This window comes from Entelurus aequoreus, linkage group LG02 (assembly GCF_033978785.1).
Source record: "Entelurus aequoreus isolate RoL-2023_Sb linkage group LG02, RoL_Eaeq_v1.1, whole genome shotgun sequence".
Lineage (NCBI taxonomy): Eukaryota > Metazoa > Chordata > Actinopteri > Syngnathiformes > Syngnathidae > Entelurus > Entelurus aequoreus.
In genome coordinates this window covers 53,813,963-53,834,277 of record NC_084732.1, presented here as the reverse complement: position 1 = coordinate 53,834,277, position 20,315 = coordinate 53,813,963, and the positions used below count along the sequence as shown (strand labels likewise).

The 20,315-nt window shown below is 40.4% G+C and overlaps 1 protein-coding gene across 4 annotated transcripts in view; it reads left to right on the top strand.

Annotated features, from left to right (window-relative positions):
- LOC133635813 (transcription factor SOX-6-like) overlaps positions 1 to 20,315 on the top strand; it is a 221,121-nt gene that overhangs the window by 89,075 nt on the left and 111,731 nt on the right. For 3 of the 4 annotated variants that reach the window (XM_062029145.1, XM_062029140.1, XM_062029133.1), the window contains 2 exons: positions 2,239 to 2,479; positions 5,638 to 5,848. In XM_062029145.1, coding sequence (XP_061885129.1) covers positions 2,246 to 2,479; positions 5,638 to 5,848 — 445 coding nt within the window. In that variant the 5' untranslated portion in view covers positions 2,239 to 2,245. Of the gene's footprint in view, positions 1 to 2,045; positions 2,090 to 2,238; positions 2,480 to 5,637; positions 5,849 to 20,315 lie in introns of all 4 variants that reach the window. The other variant, XM_062029154.1, reaches the window with a different exon arrangement.

The window sequence follows — 20,315 nt, the reverse complement described above, 5'->3', positions numbered from 1 at the left end:
AACATGGTGCAAAGTAATTCATGATTTGTTAAAAAAATGTTAGTGGCTAGCTAGTTAAAATGGGATATTGTGATTTCACAAGACTGTCTTAGAAGTGATCATTTGAAAATGTTCAATTTGAAAAATGTGCACTTAGAGAAAATATAAAAATAAAGTGTTGCATATTGATATTTATCTGTTTCTATATATATTTATTGTGAGAAATCATTAAGATGATCAGTGTTTCCACAAAGATAAATATCATTAATTATTAATAATAACAGAGTTAAAGGTAAACTGAGCAAATTGGCTACTTCTGGCAATTTATTTAAGTGTGTATCTAACTGGTAGCCCTTCGCAGTAATCAGTACCCAAGAAGTAGCCCTTGGTTTCAAAAAGGTTGGTGACCCCTGATTTAGGTCCTCTCCCTCCTCAGGCTGATCTGTGACAGCACACCTATGTGTACATATATGTGTGCATGATTACAGTATGTACAGAAGATAAATAAGTGTATATTTGTATATATATGTAATCTAAACTCATTTAATAATTTATTTTTAATGTATATAAGCCGAACCAACCTAATTTTTTTTACAAATTTTATTTTGTACATATATTGGCTGCACAAGTCTATAAGCCACATTTTAACATTTAATATGTACATAATGATTTTGTTCATTCGCAAATTTAACAAAAGACAGTGCCTACAGGCGTACAGTAGCTTACCAGAGAGACCATTAAGCACGGTCTTTGTCCTTGTCCTCCTCCTGCGCGTTAAAACCGCTGAAGTCGTCTTCTTTGGCGCGCAGTGGTCGTGCCTTGCGGGGCCTGTTAGTGGTGGTGGTTTTTCATTCTGTGTGGTGAATGTTTAATTTTTTGGGTAGATTGTCCTCAGCTTTGGGGCTGCGTCGTGTGCATATTGTTGTGTTTTGATAATGGTAAGTCCATAACACACTAAATGGTTGACTGAATAATTGTGTAACTGTGTTTGATTTAATGCAAACAGTTTCAATGGTCCACAGTGATCCGTTTGACAATTTAATTGGTCTGATGTGACTGGGCTAAATTTATTGGCGGCATGTGAAGCTAAAAAACCCAGAAATAGCCATAAATTAGCCACAGCTTTTTGCAAAGTGCAGCGTTCAAAGCATGGGAAAAAGTAGCATTATAATAGTCTGTAAATTACGGTAATATAATCCTTTTAAGTGTAAACAATTATTTGCGCACCACTGCAGCAAAGTCTGCTTTACTATGGGATTAATAAAAATAAAACTTAACAAAAAATGGCAACTTTGTTCATCTTTATGCATGAGGGTTAAATTATTTGTGATTTTTTTTTTCTGGCTGATAGCCCCAGTGTCTGGCTGACCCACTGCTTGAGTGAGTATCTTGAGGTTTGGCCCACGCTCCAAACAGGCACAGTTCCAGCCTGAGATCAAGCCATCCATCTGCATTAAACAAAAGATTAGAGACCCCACAGCCTGCTGCAGACCCTTTACGCTTTAGCCATAACAGTCAGGTTGAACATTTTTGTACAGGGGCACCTCCTAGAGTTACAAAATGCTAAAGGAAGCTTTTTGGGGAAGCAAAACTGCTTTTGTGCATCTCCCATCCAAATAAAATGTAGTGCAGGGGTTCTTAACCTTTTTGACATCGGGGCCCAACTTTTCCACTACAGAAGGGCCTGGGGCCAACTAAAATATCAACTCCGTATTAGTAATCTTACTCTTGATTTCAATCACATGCAATAATCCTATCTAACCTATTTACAATTTACAACCTTGTTAAATGGTTTGAAACCATGTGTTAATCACAAAGATTATTATCAAAGCCTAGGTCAAGCTGATTACAAAAATTAATACTAATCAAATATACTGCAAAGGAAGGGTCTCATAAAAAGTTATGAAAAATTAATGCACGCAGTGCAAAAATAAATTCCAACAAATTTTATAATGAATAATAATAATAAACATAAATAAACTGTCAATAAAATTTAAGTGCGACTGAAAATACAGCTTCACCACTTCAGTCATAATTTTTGCGCTAAAGACACTCCTCTTTTTTAGATTGTTGTCATTACTGCCGGAAGTGGTGGACACGTGTATTACAAGTGAGTATTGCTATGGCCCATGTGGACCACAGCTGAGGAACAGATAATTGTTGGCGGCCCTTTAACGGGCACTCGCGGCCCAACAATGGGCCTATGGTTAAGAAACACTGATGTAGTTGTATTTTGTTTTATGTTTTCTGACTCCACAGCAGAGTCATGTCTTCCAAGCAAGCCACATCTCCTTTTGCCTCTGTGGTCGATGGAGATGATGCCATGAGCCAGGATCACTTGTCTTGGGAAAAAGAGGAGAACACTGACGTCCACTGCCCACCGCAGTTGCCGCTGCACAATCTGCTCCATGGGAAAGCCCACCCCGATGAAATTCAGCCGCTAAGCAGTGTACCTCCAGAGAGTGACTGGGACAGCTTGATGTCTGCACAACAACGCATGGTGAGGAAATGCAAGACACGCACTGCGTAACAACCAATATGAGGCTTGAAAGGCTTTTGCTAGCCAGGAAATAAATCAAAGTTGTTTATTGTGTACATATAACATTGTACATTATATTATGTAGAATACCGGTAACCCCTCTGTTCACCTTCTGTCTAAAACAAGCTTATGTCTTTAATCCTATGCCCCATTCCCATTCATTTTATTGGGGACCTTCCAGATACCTGCTGAGGGGTAAATCCCCTCATGTCAGTTCTTTAATACATTTAATACATTCACATTATTAATGTCTGCGATGAGGTGGCAACTTATCCAGGGTGTACCCGCCTTCCGCCCGAATGCAGCTGGGATAGGATCCAGCACACCCCCGTGACCCCGAAAGGGACAAGCGGTAGAAAATGGATGGATGGACATTATAAATGTGACTGTTCACTTTATCAATCAATAGGATTTTATGTGAAAAATAATTAAATATAATTAGTAAACATTATATATTTGGGCGGAAAAATATACACAGTAGATAAAAAGTAATACATGCTATACACAAGCGCTATTCAAATGGCGGCCCGGGGTCCCAATCATATGGACTGACAACAGACTGGCACCTAGGTTCAGTCCAGAATTTGTGAGGGAATAACATATTTACAACAATTTGCTAAAAAACACTAAAGCGCTCCTGTTGGTCCAACTTGGACCATTGTGAAAAGAGGCTGTTCAATACATGGACATTTTAACCTCTAGCTGCAGTGGCTAGCGTCCACTGCAGTAGACACTTGTAATTTGTGTAAGAGGGTTGTTTTTTTCTGAACAACAAACAAAAAAAATACCCTCAACAGAGGATCCTGGTTCTCAAAATAAGAATAACAGTCCAAGCCCCTGGTCCTGTGGGCCCTCAAAAAGCATGGCCAAACCACAGCTTTCAATGCTTCAGACTTTTAATTTTAGACTCACAAGTGTACACTACAGTTCTGCTTGCTCCCCTTGGCATTGAAGATCTGGTCTCAGTAGGCACTCATTGTCCCTGCCCTGCACAAAGAAGCTGATATTCTGTGCATAGCTGCAGCCCCATGGAATAATAAAAACCTCTGAGGTCTTCACATAAGCAACCCTGCCAAACACTAAAGCATATTCTATTCTTAGAATAAACAGAAGACCTCTAACTCAATTCCTTCAACATTAACGATAACCCAAATCCCAACTGCATAATGTCCAGAAGAGCGGAACTTAGCCCTTTTCTGCTTCCCTTGAGCTTGCATTCTTGCTGCTATAATAGAAGCATGTCTTGTCCTTGGTCACTGGATGTTGTTTACCAGCTTGTAGTGTCGGTGAGATAAATCTGAAGCCACTCTTCAGATGCTGTATGCTCTAAGTCCTTAGCTACTTTGATGTTAGCAGAGTTGAGACCGGCACAAGCATTTGTGAGCTATGAGCACATGGAAGGCAGGTGGTTGTCTTTGACAGACGCGAGCACGGTAAAGACACTTAGACGGCCTCTGAGGTAGCTTTGCAGTTTGTTGCAAAGACCCACAACACTGCAGCATTGCAGCACATCACACATGCACACACACAGGCCCGGGAATAGGTTCAGTTTTAGAAGCATAGGTTTGTACATGTAAACTGAGGGGGTGGGAACATTATCAATGATGCTGGGATAAAAACTGTATCTGTATATCCTTATTGGCATAACAAGACTATCATATCAGTTTAAAAGAAAGGAAAACATGGCTTCTAAGGTAACATAAAAAACATAAGGAACTGAAAATGGAAAAAAAAATAGTTAAACAGATACCAATGCTGATATAAAAGGTTAAATGCATAATTTCTTGGAAAAATGAGGATGATGTGGTTCAGCAAGGGTAATAATTTAAGGTGAGAATTGAAATGTATAACAAAGTTACATGAGAGACAACTAACAAATGACAGCATGGGCTGAGACAGAAGAAAAAAAATAGAAAATAAGGCAAAAGGAATGAGAATGTTTCCTGGCTGTGCTGATTACCTGACTCCATTGCTGTGCCATGCGTCTGTGTGGGCTGTGCCCTGAAACAGCGCCAGCTGATTAACCCAGCACTCCTCCACTAGCCTCAAGCACTCTCCACTGTCTCTGCCACGCTGCATAATCATCTAACACAGGGTTGGGAGGTGCACAGCGGGCCCGGTCAATCGTGCCACCCTGGCGCTTGGAACCAAACCACCCCACACATCGCTGCAACTCTGCCTGGGGCTCCACATGGCGCACTGGGATGAAGAATTGTCGCCATCCACTTTAGCGCATTTCAGTCTTTTTATTTGGGCTTCAGACATGATTCTGTCATTTAACATGGTTGCATTTCTCCCTTTAATCACACTGCTGTAGGTTAAAGCTCACATTTTTCACTTTAAGTGAATAGTGTATGTTGAATACAGTTGTGAGAATCGTTTTTCTCCTTACTTTGAGGGTAAATGTATCAGACCCAACTGTTCCCCTGTTAAAGGCAGTGGCTCTCTGCTGCTTAGCGACCTTCTGCTACACAAACCATAATTAACACCACCTTTTGTCAGACGCAGCGCCCAGCGATGGCCCGTGTGCCGACTATAACATCTGCAGCGTATTGCTGCCCGTCTCTCTAGCTGCCATTCAAGCTGCGTCCCATTCTTCCCGGCTCCCTTTACTGTATGTGTGCTTGTGCACAGGGAGCACTCAGCCATCTAGCTAGAGAAAAGACCTTAAGTTAAATACTAAACCATGCACAGGTGGGACCCAAAAACAACAACGGCTTGAGACAGGACGTAGATTTACGAGGTCTCCAGACACTCAGCTGAGAATAGGTCTCTACGAGAAAATGAACAAATTACACAGCAGTCACCTGAACACAAATGCACACTCAAGAGCAATTTGAGAAATTACAGCCGGGAGGTTTCTCTGTGTAGTGTTGGCAGATGAAGCCGATGCGTATTATAAATATATCCTACGCAAGCTTACCTGTCAGCGTATCTCAATTTTTCACATCAAATACTATTTAAAGTCCAGGTACTTTTATTGAAAACACAAGGCGCTGCTGTATGAAATCCCTTTGATGGGGCCAAATCACTATGTGCGGAATTGCAGTTTATGCCTAAAAGCTCCAGAAGACACTTACTTATCCCTTGTCGTTCTGGACTCTTTGTTTGACATGCAGGAATCTGACAGCAATAAAGTATGTTCCCTGTACTCCTTCCGCAACAATTCCACCTCTCCGCACAAGCCTGAGGAGGGGGCCCGGGAGCGAGGTGACCTGCTGAGCGCATCAGCATTTGGAACTCCCGAGCGCCGCAAAGGAAGCCTGGCAGACGTTGTGGACACACTGAAGCAGAAGAAACTGGAGGAGATGACAAAGACAGAGCAAGACGGTAGGGCTCTCTTGTCCTCTGTTTGTACACTTGAAATAAGAAAATGGAATGTCTCTTTCCAAATGTCCTTCCTTTCTTTGAAATCTGATCCTTTCTCTCCATTGTGTCACAAGCATACTAATTGTGATCCTCTTTTTGAAAAATGTGCTTTCTGCATAGTCAAAGATGCTATGCACAAACAAAACTGTTAACAATGTTGATCTCATTCCTACAACCCAATGCAAATCCATGTCCTATCTGAAAGACATCTCACCACGTTTGCCTCCCACAGCCTGCAGTCTACCAAGAATATGGTAGAGGAAAAAACAAATATTTGAACGAGCAGCAGTAACACATCCCCCTTCTTAATTAGTGCTCTAGCAATATAACTACATCCAATCAAATGTTAAAACCCCTTGGGAATGCATGTGTCTCATTCAGTGTCTAGGGAGCTTTTAGCATAAGCACTTCATGAGATGAATACATTAGACCTCTGTTAGTCTAAAAATAATTTTCCACTTAGTTTTTTTAAGCGTTTGTCTGGATGATGTTTGTATTACACCATCACCGGACATTTAGTATGACTTGTGGTGATACAGGATTTATTGTTTCTAGTTCCAAGAGAGATCATTCTGCATTTATTGATCGAAGTACCTATTTATTAACGATTGAAAATGTACATTTTAAAATGGTAAAAGAAAGTAAAATAAAGAAAGTCCTTCTTCTACACACATATCTTTGCTTTTCACCAAGTTTGTTCATGTTGTCTGACTCTGTGGCATTATGGTAATGAACACCAGCTGGTGAAGCCTGGTTGGTGCAGTAATTTAAATGGTCAAGTGGATCTTGTAATCCAGAGCCGTATGTTAGCTGCGGAGGAGAGAGTTCTTTGGAGTGCCATACAGCTGTTTTAATCTCCTGTTAATAATAGAGACTTGGTCTGCCTCATGCACTGTGTACCACTGCCACCAAAATAAACTCCCCGGTCGGAGGAAATTACTTTCTAAGAAGGAGACATGGCAGAAGACAAGAGAGGCACAAAGTTCAGAATGTTGTTCCCAGGCTGCAGGAACTGAGAGACTCTCAGTTTCTGAGAGCCCCCTAGGAAGCTTCAGTGGTGATGATCAGGGATTACTGTAAAATGGAGGTTAAAGCACTCTTGAGTAAAAAAGAAGGGAATGTTACTGAAACTAGCGAAATCAACTTCTTACTTCATTGTTTATGGAAAGAGATGTGGTTGGAAATTTAAAAGGGCAGGATTTAGAGCGCACAAGAAGGTTAGAGAAGCCATTTGTTGTCTTAATGACACTGCTAATGTGCTGCAAGCAACAGATGAGCTAAATATACCGCTTATCTAAGCATGACAACTGTTGTGTCCAATTCTGTTGCTTTGGTGTCTGTCTGATCGGGTTTACCGAGGTCCTCCGAGACACTTCACCATCTGCTACCATTCTTTCCGGGATTCCCTTGCCTGGTCAGGAAAGTTCATTGTCCACAAAGTCGAAAGAACATCATAAGGACAAAAAGTGCTGCTGATGTTAAACACTGTCTTCTTCCCTCTGCTCTAAAACATTATTTAATGCTGTGAGCCGCTCTATGAATTTACAACGCTGAAAGTACAAGAGAGGAAGAAGACAATAGCCACAGTTGAAAACAGTCAAGGTGACTTTGCTTTGATTCACTGGCAAGTTGTATACCAGTTTTATATCTACATTAAAGTATGAACCAATACACCAAAATAAAACAAATAAATAAAATGTTGAATCTTTACAATCATACCAAAGGCAAGTATGGGTAATTATACACTTCTAGTTGCCTGTTGTGGTCTTTCTTTTAGACACATTATCTACTTGATGAATGCCACCAGCCTTAAATTTAAAGAGGGTAATCCATGATGCTAAAAAAACGTTTTTTTATGAGGTTACTGATTGACTTGTTTGTCATCGCTAATGAAAGCCTTGTGTTCCAATTCCCAAGAAACTATTGTGAAAACATGACTAATGAGTCAACAAGCAACCTGCCAGCGTAAGTGTTCACAGGAAGACAGTGCTTTGAATTGGCGGTGCAGACTTTTAGAATCTCTCGCTTTAAGTTGCATACTCCAGTAACATCAAGAACATTGCAGACCAGTGGACTGGTATTTTAACATCTGTATTATTTAACAGTTAGGCTAAGTCAGTAAAACAATATAACGTATTTCAGAAAAAGGAAACCCCTTGAAATTGACTGTAACCATCAGTAGGCATTGGTGCTGTTCACTGTCCATATTAGACACAATATTGTATATTTGAATGCGTAATCCCACTGGTGAGGTTGTGTATTATCACTGTATAATGTATAATGAGTGATCAGCAATGTGTGCACAGTCCCGGGTCATTATCCTCTATTACTAGAGGCATATAATGAGATCCATGGATGGGTGGAAGTTTAGGAAGGGACTAGGGTGGGCTCTTAACCCATGGTCTGATTAGCACTGATCACTCTTGACTCTGTTGTAACACTTTCTCCTTCAGTGTCGTGACCCCTGCTGAGTCAACACCTATCACCTCGAGGTGCCATATGGCACCAGCAGGTTTATTTTTGGAAAAATAACGTAAAAGTGTAAACGTATATTACTTCAAATGCAGTCTGTATAAGTTATCATATAATTATTGCTCCTTCCCTTCCCCCAGACAGACTTGTGCACTTTCTCCCCTCCTTTTCTACTTCCCTCCCTTCTCCCCTCTCATCTTATCCCAGCTGCCGTGTCATCTGGTTCTTCTTTATCCCACCTAATTAATAGGAATCTTTGTTATAATGATCTGAGCATGAGCCTCTGACTCCATGCATATGCAATGAGGGTTCGGAAATCCAGTTGCCTTGGTTGCAGATTTTGAGGCCTTCTTCAGCCGCATCGCTGTCTGCGTTTCCTCTGGGTGCCGCGTCCCGCTGCTGAGGCCGGGACCTTTCTGGCATGACTCACAGGCCTACACTGGCCAAATATCAGTCAGGCATTTTCACATCCCCTTTAATTATATGCTGATCATTTTATCACTTAAATTCCAACTAGCAACTTTTTTTTGTTGCAAGTAATCTATTTAATTAAAAAAAAGTATAATACACTATACCTTTAGTTCTGTGTGTGTGTGTGTGTGTGTGTGTGTAAATGGCCGGCTTACAGCACTTTTGTGTATGTGTGTGTTCTGTCTTGGCCTGTGGAATGGTGCTCGAGCCCAGTGGAGCAGTGCTCTGGTCTGTCACTTTTGTTTGAATAGGTAATGTAGATCTGTTCAGGCTGAAGAGACATGAGCTGGAACCGCTTGTTAGGACATATGATCAAAAGCCGCTCTCTGCTCTCTGCCAATCAACCCTCTTGTCACCCTGTGGCCAGACGTTACATAGATTTTTCAGCTGTACGGCGCGGGCAGCCTGCCAGTCTTACTTGTGAATTTAAAAAAAATAAATGCACCCAACCACTCACCTTTCCTCTTATCTCAACTTGCCATCCTTCATCTTAAATGTTGTCTTTCTAGTTCTTGCTCCATCCTTTTTGACAGTTATGTCAACTTCACTTAATGTAATATTTCCCCGCCCCAGTGATTTTTATCTCCCTCCCACCCTCACTCTCTGGTGACAAAGTTGCTCCTTGTGCCAGGCTGAGATCAGAGCCCAGGGCTAAACGGAGTGTGTATGGGCTAAACAGAGTGCCCGGTCCCCTCCTGAATTATGTATTTACTATCTGTTCCAAAGCAGATCCCTCACACAACACAGACAGACTAGTCCCAGTAGGATGACGGGAGCCAATGCAGGTTTCACTTTACACAAGCTAAGATATAGATTGTGTTGCCGCTTTCAAAATGGGAACCCCTTTCTGCTGCTGTCTTCATCGTTCAGATGACAAAACAAGCAGCTGCTTCTTCTATGTGCCATTCTTTGCATTCAAGATCACCTTCCCCAGTTCTCATATTCCGATTAGTCAACAGTAGCAACTGCTGGGTAGCATTCCAGGGGCCATCTTCCTGGGTTTCAGCTGTTCAGTGTATCCCCCTGCACCCGCGCAGCACAAAACACCCATTGTGATCCTGGAGTTCTGGCTGCACAGGAACTCCTTGATAGGAGGAAATGGGTGTTTCTTAGAGACACATCACAGCCAGAGTTGCACAGAGGCGTGTTTGTCCTTACACACACGTTCAATTACTAGTGTTAAGTAGACCTCGTCAACTACATTTGAAATCATATCAATAATACCACTAGTTGAGAAATGGCCATGTGTTTTGTTGTGTGAAAAAAAATAGCGGTAGTATCAGTTTAACTGTTTTATGTGACACCCCGGTATTTGGATAGGTGCAGTGATGGTGAAACATTGACACATAAGAAGGCAGAGGCCATTAATGTTGCTATATTTGTCAGTTAGCTGCGGAGCCTCCCATTCAATTGAATAAATAATAGGCAATCTCAGTCAGGATTATCGGGGCAGGAAACAATCAAACTTCAAATTGTATGACTGAGCAGATCAAAATTAAGCAGAACCGGGGCTATTATGCACTCGGGGGATGGTGCCAGGTCAGTATCGCTGCCCTAGCTCCAACATTCTCCACACACACTACCCCACAAAGAGCCGGTGTCATCTGACCAAGGATCAAAATAGTTGAAGTGTAACTCACACCCTGGGCACAGACAGCCTCTGTGACTCGCTAATGATTTCAGTGCACATCGCAAGCTTGTTCTGTAAGTCGCAGGTACATCAGCCATCCAGATAGGAGATCTGCCTAAACATGACAACGAGTGCAGATGCAGCCTATTAACATATTTGCATTGTTTTATTCCTCTCCACAATCATGCATGTCAAACATATGATGATAAGTCTTTTGTGGGTTGCTGTGTACAAAGAGACACTTTCATCAGCAGTGATGAAACACATGTCTCCTTCCCCTTAGTGCTTTTCTTTTTCCCCACCTTGTTCAATAACACTTCATGTGCCAGGGGATGAGATGAGCATGTTAGAAGAAATGAAAAAATATGTGTTTTGTTGCATTGCAAAGTCTGAGTGGCAATGATTAAAATGATCTGACAAATGCCTTCTTGTTTTGAAAGTAACCTGTGATCATTTGTGTCTGCACTAGTCCAGTGCTTAATAGGCTGTAATACTATATTATCAGTGGCATAGCATCAAATTCTAATGATAAGTAGACTTTAAAATTTAACACAAGTGTATATGCATTTGTTGGGAGATTGTTTACATAGTGTATATGTATTATACAGGAAAGAGCAAGAACGAGTTGTTGATGTATATACACTATTGTATACTGATGTAAAATCCAAAAGATGACTAAAAAGGATCAAGAGCGATGCTATTCATTGATAACCAAAGTAGGGCTCGTTTTCCTTCTTTGCTATTTTGGTTGTGAGCTTCCTCTAGGGAGGGGAGCCAAAGAGCTGAGTCCCTCATGAGAGACAAAGTTCTATGTCTTTGCACAGTAGGTTTTGGTCAGCATGGCTGAGTCTCCTGCAGAAAGGAAATGGGCCAATTGAAAAGGGATATACAGCTTCTATTGTGGCTTAACCAAGTCAAACAACAGCACATTGACAAACTTAACAGCGGGAAAGTGGATGTTTAATCTTTAATACGCAACAATCACTTCAACGTATCTCAAGTACTGTGATTGCTATTACTGCATGGTGAAATATAATGCATCTTTACAGAAGGTTTCATTTATCCACTAATTGTGTCCAAAATGTAATGAGTGGTATTATAATGCACTCATTTAGTTTCCCCATTTATCCTGGAAGTAATATTTGTTGAATTCATACCGCATTGAACATATCAAAACAAAAATAATTACTGACCTTTGGTCTTACACTACAGTAAACAGAATGTGTGTGTATCCCCAACAGGCATATCTGTAAACAAACTTGAGATTCAATAATTAACTTTACTTTTTAAAAAGGAAAATGCCTAACTGTAGAAATTAATGACGCTCTCGCCTTTTTTGTTTGGTTGCCTCAAGTAGTCATTTTTCAAATGTGAAATTATAATGCACTGTTAAATATGAGGATATTCCCACCCACTCATACACTTCAAGTATCTACAGCTTTGGTGCAAAGTACTGCAAGTGTCAGTCACAGGCTTGATTTTGTAATGTAATTTGTTAGTTTCTTTGATATCCCTCATTTTTGTTCAGGCTAAGCACCGTCAGTCGTTTATGATGAAATAAAGTTTTGGTGTCTATACAAGACACTTGGCTTCACTGCAAATGAATAATGCATTCGTGTGGATCCTATTAGTCTGTTTTTGTCCTTGTAGATTCAGACAGCCATTAATTTACTAAATCACACAACAGCCATGATCACAGCACTTCACGATTTCTCTCACACACTTATTAACATAGAGGAATTAATGTGAATGTTTTCCAGCATTGATTAGTGGTGGAGTTTCTATTTGACAGCTAAATAGCAGGGGCCCCAAAAATATCCCTCCTATGCACGGCACCCGGTACTCACATTTTTGTGTTAAATGTTTATTTATTTTTAAAAAAAGCGCTTGGACCCAAATGATCATCAAATGTAATGTATAAATTAAAATCAAGTCCATGACGAGGATTCCTCTCATCAGCACTGGAAGTAATGTCTAACACTAATATATAAAGCACCCACACAACCATACAGCCCCCCTCCCACTGCCACACATGCTTTATCAGGTTTGTAAAATCCAATTAATTCAGCAATTTTCAATAAACACATTGGATTATTTTTTTATTTTTTTTATAAAGCCACTTCTCTTTTTGCATGTTGCATTCTTGATGATTGCATTAAATAGAAAAGTTAATTTTGCTCTCCAAGCATTTAATGGTTCTAGTTCTTAAAAGTGACCTTGTAGGGTAGAGAGCGGAGCAGCACAGCAGCTCTTTCCAGCTGCACACATGGCATCCATCGGGGGCACAATCACGCACAGTCCCAACACCTCAGGCTCGGACATATGTTGAGTTTTATTTCATTCTTCTGACATTAATCCTATTCACCAGCTGTTCTGCCAGCTGCCACTCTCCGGCTTAAGGGGAGATTGCAGTTTTGGGGGCTCTGAGTACTGGTTTATCTTGACTGCTCACAGCCTCCTTGCAAAAGTTTTGCATCTTTTTTTCTCTTCTTGCCCTCTTCCAACTTAAAGTAAAAACTTCCCTTCAACCTTTTTCTGGATTTGATTACCCCCCACAAACATCAGTCGAGACCGTTTACGGCTGCATTGCCTCTGAATCAAAATGCTCAAAACATCTTTTTTCATTACTGTTTTAATAAATACAAATGAAAAAAGGAGGCAATGTGCCGATGCCCAGCACTACTTAGCAACGAGCACATCAGTCTCCTGTCATCAAACAGTATTTCTGCAGGATTAGACTGGGCTTGGCCTCAGTCTGTACAGTTATGATTATTGACATATTGGGCCTGACATAAGTCACATTTATGTGCATTGTCTGGAAGCACACTCAAGTGTTCTCAATGTCATTTCTGCTGAGGTACGACCGGGGCAGGCTTCGAGCAAGGGCTGCAATGAATTGATCATTGCTCACTGCTCACTTTAATAATTCAAGCCTGATTGCCACCGAGTGCCGCAGTAAAATGGATTGGGAGAAGTCACATGCTGCTCAGCTCAGGAGGTGAAGCCTCCCGGGGATGCTTAATTCATATATGCTTGATAGACACATGTTCTATTTAGAGAGGTCGGGGTGCTGTGTCTGTGTATACGGCCTCTCCAAATGGCCAGGTCACCACTATGGGATTAACACCTTGGTCCGTTAAAGGCACAGATTCAGGGGGAGGTTACTGCCTGTGGAAGAAAAGAGCTCAAGTGAGCTAAAAAAACTACTTTTGACAAGTTGCTTGTATTTATTTCCGCTGACAAAACAATATGTATTATTGTTTGTAGCATGTAGCACTTATCCTGCCTATGGAATCATGTTCTTCACCTTTTTATTAACACAGTAACATCTCTCACTAAAGAGTGTATTATCTTGATGACAAATTGCATGCAAATGATTGAGGTGGGTGTCTAAGAAGGTGTATAATGTATCATTCAGCCTGCATGGTGCTCTGCTGTGCACCATTCTAGAGTTGGAGTCATTGTTTTGACCTGCACTGTGTGCCAAGATCTTGCACTCGGGTCGAGCTTTGTAAATAGATACAATAAAAATAACCTGGGACCCGTGACCTCTTTTTGTGATTAATAAACAATGTTGATGAAAAGTAATCCACAGGGCAAATAGAAAAAAAGAGGGACACATTGGAGCAGTGGCGGAACAAATCAGATCCGGGTCGCTGGTCCGGGCCCGTTAAAGGGGAACTGCACTTTTTTGGAAATGTTGCCTATTATTCACAATCATTATGAAAGACATGACGACGGATGGATTTAAAAAAAAATCCTAAATATCAAATAAATCCGATCAAAAGTCAGCTTCCAATGCAGCCTAAGGTAGCCGTTCGATTCTGCCTATAAAGCCCTTAAAAAACATCTAAACACCTCCTTTGAGGTTTTAAAAACATGATGTAAGTATATATGTAATGTAGTAACGGGCACTTTTATAATACCATTTAATATTTACGCATTTTGATTATTTTAAGCACAGTAATTTCAAAAACGTTACCTTTTTTCCCCCTTCATCACTGATTTCTGCTCACTGCAGACAAACATAATAAAATATCACTTACTGTACAAGGTCTGTTGTCTAGGATCCCGACTGCTGGGATGTTCATATATTCCCAATTAGATTAAAAATGTCTCATAATCCTCACAAACTAACAGGGGGGGGGGGGACAATCGCTTTTCGTGTCTTTCTTGCCAGTTACTGGTCCTAAATGGCTGTCAAAGCGTCCCAACTTGTAGGATGATATGCTCAGCCATGTCCTGTCCAGGTGAGAGGCATGATTTATGATCTATAATAAAGTTACAGGGAGCAAGGAAACGAGGAAACAGCAGACCACTCGATGATGTAAACATAGGTACACATGGTAGTGATCACGTCGCCGCTATAAATAGTTTGTCTGTGTTAGCGCTTATTATAACTATATCACTAATACTTGTTTAATATTCAAGTATTGTTAGTGCTTTTTAAATGGTTATTTATCAGATATAATGGGCGAAATTTAGAATGCATTTAAAAAAAAAATCCATCCGTCATGTCTTTCATAATGATTGTGAACGAAAGCCAAAATTCCGAAAAAAGTGCAGTTCTGCTTTAAACCCTGTGCTATCGGGCGAAATAGCCCGGGCTTTTAGCTTAGTAGTCAGGACGCTTGCCTTTCATGCCAGCAACCAGTGTTCGCGCCCCGCTCGGAGCACTAGGAAAAACTCAACGCAGCCGAGAGAGAGAGCGTACACCAACATTACACTTTGCTCTTTTTTCCTTTCCTTTGCATTTTGCCACTACACTTTTATGTTTATATGAACTGCCACTCGTGTTAACTTTGTAGTAAAAATGCCCACCTGGTGACTGATGACGTTAGTGGACGGTTGATGATGATTTGACCCAAAATACACTTGGAGACAATATCATCCATCCACTTCTAAGTTTGCACATCTCCAAGTGAAATGTAAGAGTGAAAATAAAGCCAGTCATACAACACATTTTATAAAAAAATGTACACCTACTAAATCACTAAAGTCAGTCTTGTTAAGTTTTTAGCAACCATGACTCATTCTGTCTTGGTTAACCTATAACCCCACATACTGTACATCCAGCTCTTGTATCGGTGGTGATTATAATACAACTGTTTGCATGTTCCAAGCTCCCAAGGCATGGGAAAGGGTTAGGCGAGGGGCCCGGCTCCGCCATGTACCCGCTCTGTGCAGGTCCCCAATCTAGGAGCCCGGGCCAGGTCCGCGCCAAACCTCCCATCCCTCCATGTAGCACCGCCCTTGCCCGCAAGATAGCGGCAAGCTGACATGTTCACCAAGCGGAATAATGATTAGGTCTCAGTTAAGGTGCAGGTGCGCCACAATAGTCCCATAAAGGTAGACCTTTTTATTTATGCATTCCAGAACGAGTAATTACAACTTTGAAAGCTGAAATAATTTAACTTCCACAAAAAGTCTTCTTGAAATGGTAGAGGTTATTAAAACTGTTGAAAACGAGGAAAGGTAATTGCCTGTAAATGAGCGACAACGCACTGTTGTGCTCAGAATGTTTCCCCCTCTCTCCTCCCGGCTCCCTCTTTAGCATTTGCATTGTGCGGCATCACCCGGGTGTGTAACCTATTGCGTTTCGATTGCTCCCTTGCAATTAGTGCCCTTTTTGTCTTCGCTTCAATAACGCCATGATTATGGAGACTTCAGGAGTATTTGCGGCACTAACAGCTGTTGTCTCAGGGACTACCGGCTGAATGACAAAAACATGTTTTCTTTCTGCATTTCACTTCCCTGCCTGCCTCTTCTGATTATTATGTTTTATTTGGTGTGATGATGGGGGTCTTGTTTTTAGTGTGTCTGTGATTAAGATATTCAAAGGGAACTCCTTGAAGCGTATCACAGTCGTTTTCTTTCTTTAAATCAATCTCGACTTTTGATTTGTTTCCCTTGCAGTGGAGAGTGGATGGCAAATTACTGTAAAAGTCAGCCTATCATTGTCTGACTGGCATTCACAGAAATGTGATCCTGAATTAAATCTGTCTGTAATGCTAAATGCAGACAGAGAGGGAGGAAGAGCTTTCAAAAGTATCAACAACCTCCTGGCTTTTTCTGATAGAAATGCACAGAATCACCTATAGTATGCATTTTAAGTGACTAAATCACTTCCTTTTCATACATCACTTGCAACAAAGTCCTGTTATTTATTTTTAAATACAGTACTGCGTCCATAAACCCTTCATTAATACTTTCATATATTTTTATTAACAGCGGATTGTACTGTGAATGTGCAAGACACAATGTCAGCCATTCACTCAGCTCTCAGTTTTCCAAATTTTTACTCTGCCCATCTTGCCTAAAAATGCATTTGGTTTTCTTAAAAACATCTAAACACTTTGTGTGAAATAAGAAAGAAAGAAAAAATGTTTTAAATTGAGTTTCAGGAAATAACTTAATATGTTAAACTCAATGTCACATTGTTTTATGTATGTTCCTTTGCTGCTCATTGGGATCAACAATGCCCTTTTCTCTTGTAAGAAATATTATTGTTTAAATGTCAGTGTCAGTTGATTATTCATTCAGTAATTACACATTGTCCCTTGTAAATATATCAAATATAACATACAAGACACATGTAACAGTTTAGTGTTCTTTAAGAAATTATTAACAAGCCAATGATGACTATGAAAGTCAAACACAAGTACAAATAGATGGAACAGAAATTGAAAGAGTAAATTAAACCAAATTTCTAGGTATAATGATTGATGATAAATTGAACTGGAAATCTCATGTAAAAAATATACAACATACAGCAGCAAGAAACACGTCAATAATGAATAAAGCAAAAACATGTTCTAGACCAAAAATCACTTCATATTCTCTACTGCTCGCTAGTGTTACCATATCTGAGTTATTGTGTAGAAATATGGGGAAATAATTACAAAAGTACACTTCATTCATTAACGATGTTACAAAAAAGATCAGTTAGAATAATACATAATGTTGGATATAGAGAACATACAAACCTTTTATTTATTGAATAAAAAATACTGAAATTCCACGACATAGTGAATTTGCAAACAGCTAAAATTATACACAAAGCAAACTCTAATCTGCTACCCAAGAATATACAATAATTCTTCTCAACAAAAGAGGAGAAATATAACCTTAGAGAAAAATGTAATTTAAAACGTTTGTATGCACGTAAAACACTTAAGACCTTCAGTATATCAGTATGTGGAATTAAATTATGGAATGGATTAGGCAAAGCAATCAAACAATGTACTAATATGATACACTTCAAGAAACTCTTCAAACATGAAGTGTTTACAAAGTACAAAGAAGAAGAACCATGATAAACATTCTGGATTTATTTCATCCATCCATCCGTTCATTTTTGAAATAATGTTACTCATCTCACCATATGAAATGTAACTTACTTCACCTAGTAATATTCATTTATTTATTTATTTTTATTGTGATTACTTATGGAGTATATTGTGAATAAATTGAGAACAGGAAGTGAACAAACATTTTAGCAACTGTTATGTAAAAGAAAAGGGGTAGGATTAAATAAGATCTGCTTCTTCCTACTCCTTTTCGAACATGTTGAAAAGAGAAACTGGAAATTGTGATGTATCATGTTGTATGCATGCATGTTCCAAATAAACTCAAACTCAACTCAAAATTAAATTTTTCTTAATCAATATTTTGCTGGAGAAATGAGGGAATCTTGCTTCCTTCTAGAGCGCGCCAAAGTTAATGGGTTAAAACAAACAAAACACGTGTTCAGATTCTAAAGGAAGAGCTCAACAGCAACACAAATATATATTTTTTTTAATTATTTGTATTTTCTTACTGCCATTTCTTGCTCCTTTGCATATTTACTAAAAAGCGCCACTGATTTCCTCCCGACTTTTTACTTCTGTTGCTGTGGTCTGTGGTGGGGTGACAAATTAGGCAGGGTGCCTTTTTGTATTAACTAACATCGCCTCCTGAAATACAGCCAGCAGAATACATTCTTTCTGAGTCCAATCAAACAGTGTGTGTCAGTAGTTCAGCTTTTAATCCATTTAACTGATTCAAAACCTGAAGGCAACCCTTTATAGTAAATGAGAACAGACATGTTGCTTAGCATGAAACATAGGACTACAAATCCAATCCCAAATATCCCCCACAGACAGTTATCCTTGACTTGTGGCTAATTTCTCTCTAGATAGTCCTCTCTCTGATTTGCCAGCGGCTTTTTAGCTCAACAAACACTCAAACGTGAGTATCATCTTTCTCCCAGGAGAACGGTGCACACGGAGAGGCTCAGAATGTGGCGGCAGGCAGTTGAAACAATTTCATTGCTGACAACACACTGTAATCAAACACCCACTGCTGCGTGTTGAGACAAACCATTTTGAAACATCAACAAATGTCGTTAGTGGAACTGTTGAGATTGGAAATTTTGATGCGAGTTGTTGGCCGTCTTTTGTCCCGGCATTATACTCTTTGCGATCACTTGAATATACCCTGAGCCTGAACTCATTAGTTAAATAATGACATGGTTTGATATATACTGAATGCGTTTGTCATTTTGGTGTTTGCAAGTGGTGCTTAGGCCTGGGCGATAATCAGTAAGTCAATTAATCGAAGGATAAATAAAAAAGAACTTTGCCGGCATTGATCATTTGCAACAGTCTGTTTGTTTTCTTTGTCTCTCTTAACTCCTGAGCTTGTTCGTTCATAGCAGAATTAATTGAAAGGAATAAATCCTCCTGTCATTCATCCACAATCTTTGTCTCTGTGAGTGGAGGCGGAACTGCTAGCTTACATCAGAATGAGAAACATAGTAAGGTAACAGAAATTAAGCTATTGTCCTCTTTTGGGAATATTTTGACTTCAAACCGAATGTCATGTCTGTGTTCATGTTTTTGTTTGGCCATGTGCTGTTTTGTTTTTTGGACACTTCCTTAGTTCCTTGTTTCACTTCCTGGTTTTGTTTGTCACTATAGCAACCATTAGTTTCACCTGTTCCACGTTTGGACTCACACACCTGTCTCACGTTTTCACAGTCATGTCACGCACCTGTTCACAGTTAGTCACGCACCTGTTTTCACTTATCATGTCACTATATAGGCTTTTCTGTTTCTGTTGTTCGTCCTGGCGACATCACACATTCATGCTATGTTCACAGTTCCTTGTCACGTAAGTTTTTGTTTGTTTAATGTTCATAGTTCTCCGCCATTGTGCGCGCCTTTTGTTTTCCTAGTCAAGTTTTTTTACCTCCGCTGTGAGCGCCTTTTGTTTGTACCTTTTGTTTGAGTTTATAGTAATAATTAAACTATGTCTTTACCTGCACGCCACGTCCGTTCCAATTCTTTTGCACCACGGGAGAGCAAACCACGCCAAAGACCGAGTTATGACAGATGTCGCCAGCATAAGAGCTCTCCCGCAAAAAATTTGGACAATTTTGACGAGGCAACGTGGGAGGTCCTCCGCGCGATGGAGGAAGAGACACTTCGCCATTCCCCCATGGAGCGCAGGGATCTCATGTGGGGTCCGACCGGCAAACTGGTGCCGATCAGCTCCCTTTGGCCCGGGGACGTTGGCACGTCATCCCTGTCCCGGAAGCGGCGCTCCAGACCGAGGATGTCAGGGAAGGTGAGCGAACAGCACGCTGCGCTCCTGCAGGCTCCTCCCCCTCCGGGCGGAAATGGAAATCAGCCAGCCTGGCAGCTCAAGGAGCACTCCACAGACCTGGAGATTGTTTTCCCAAATTCTTTACCGGTTCAATCCAAGCCACCCAAATTCCATGCCCCGCCCCCCAGGACTCATGCCACGCCCAAGTCAGAAATTTTTTTTTCACCCACAAAAGCCCAGGTGGGGGGGAAAGAAAGACATTTTGGA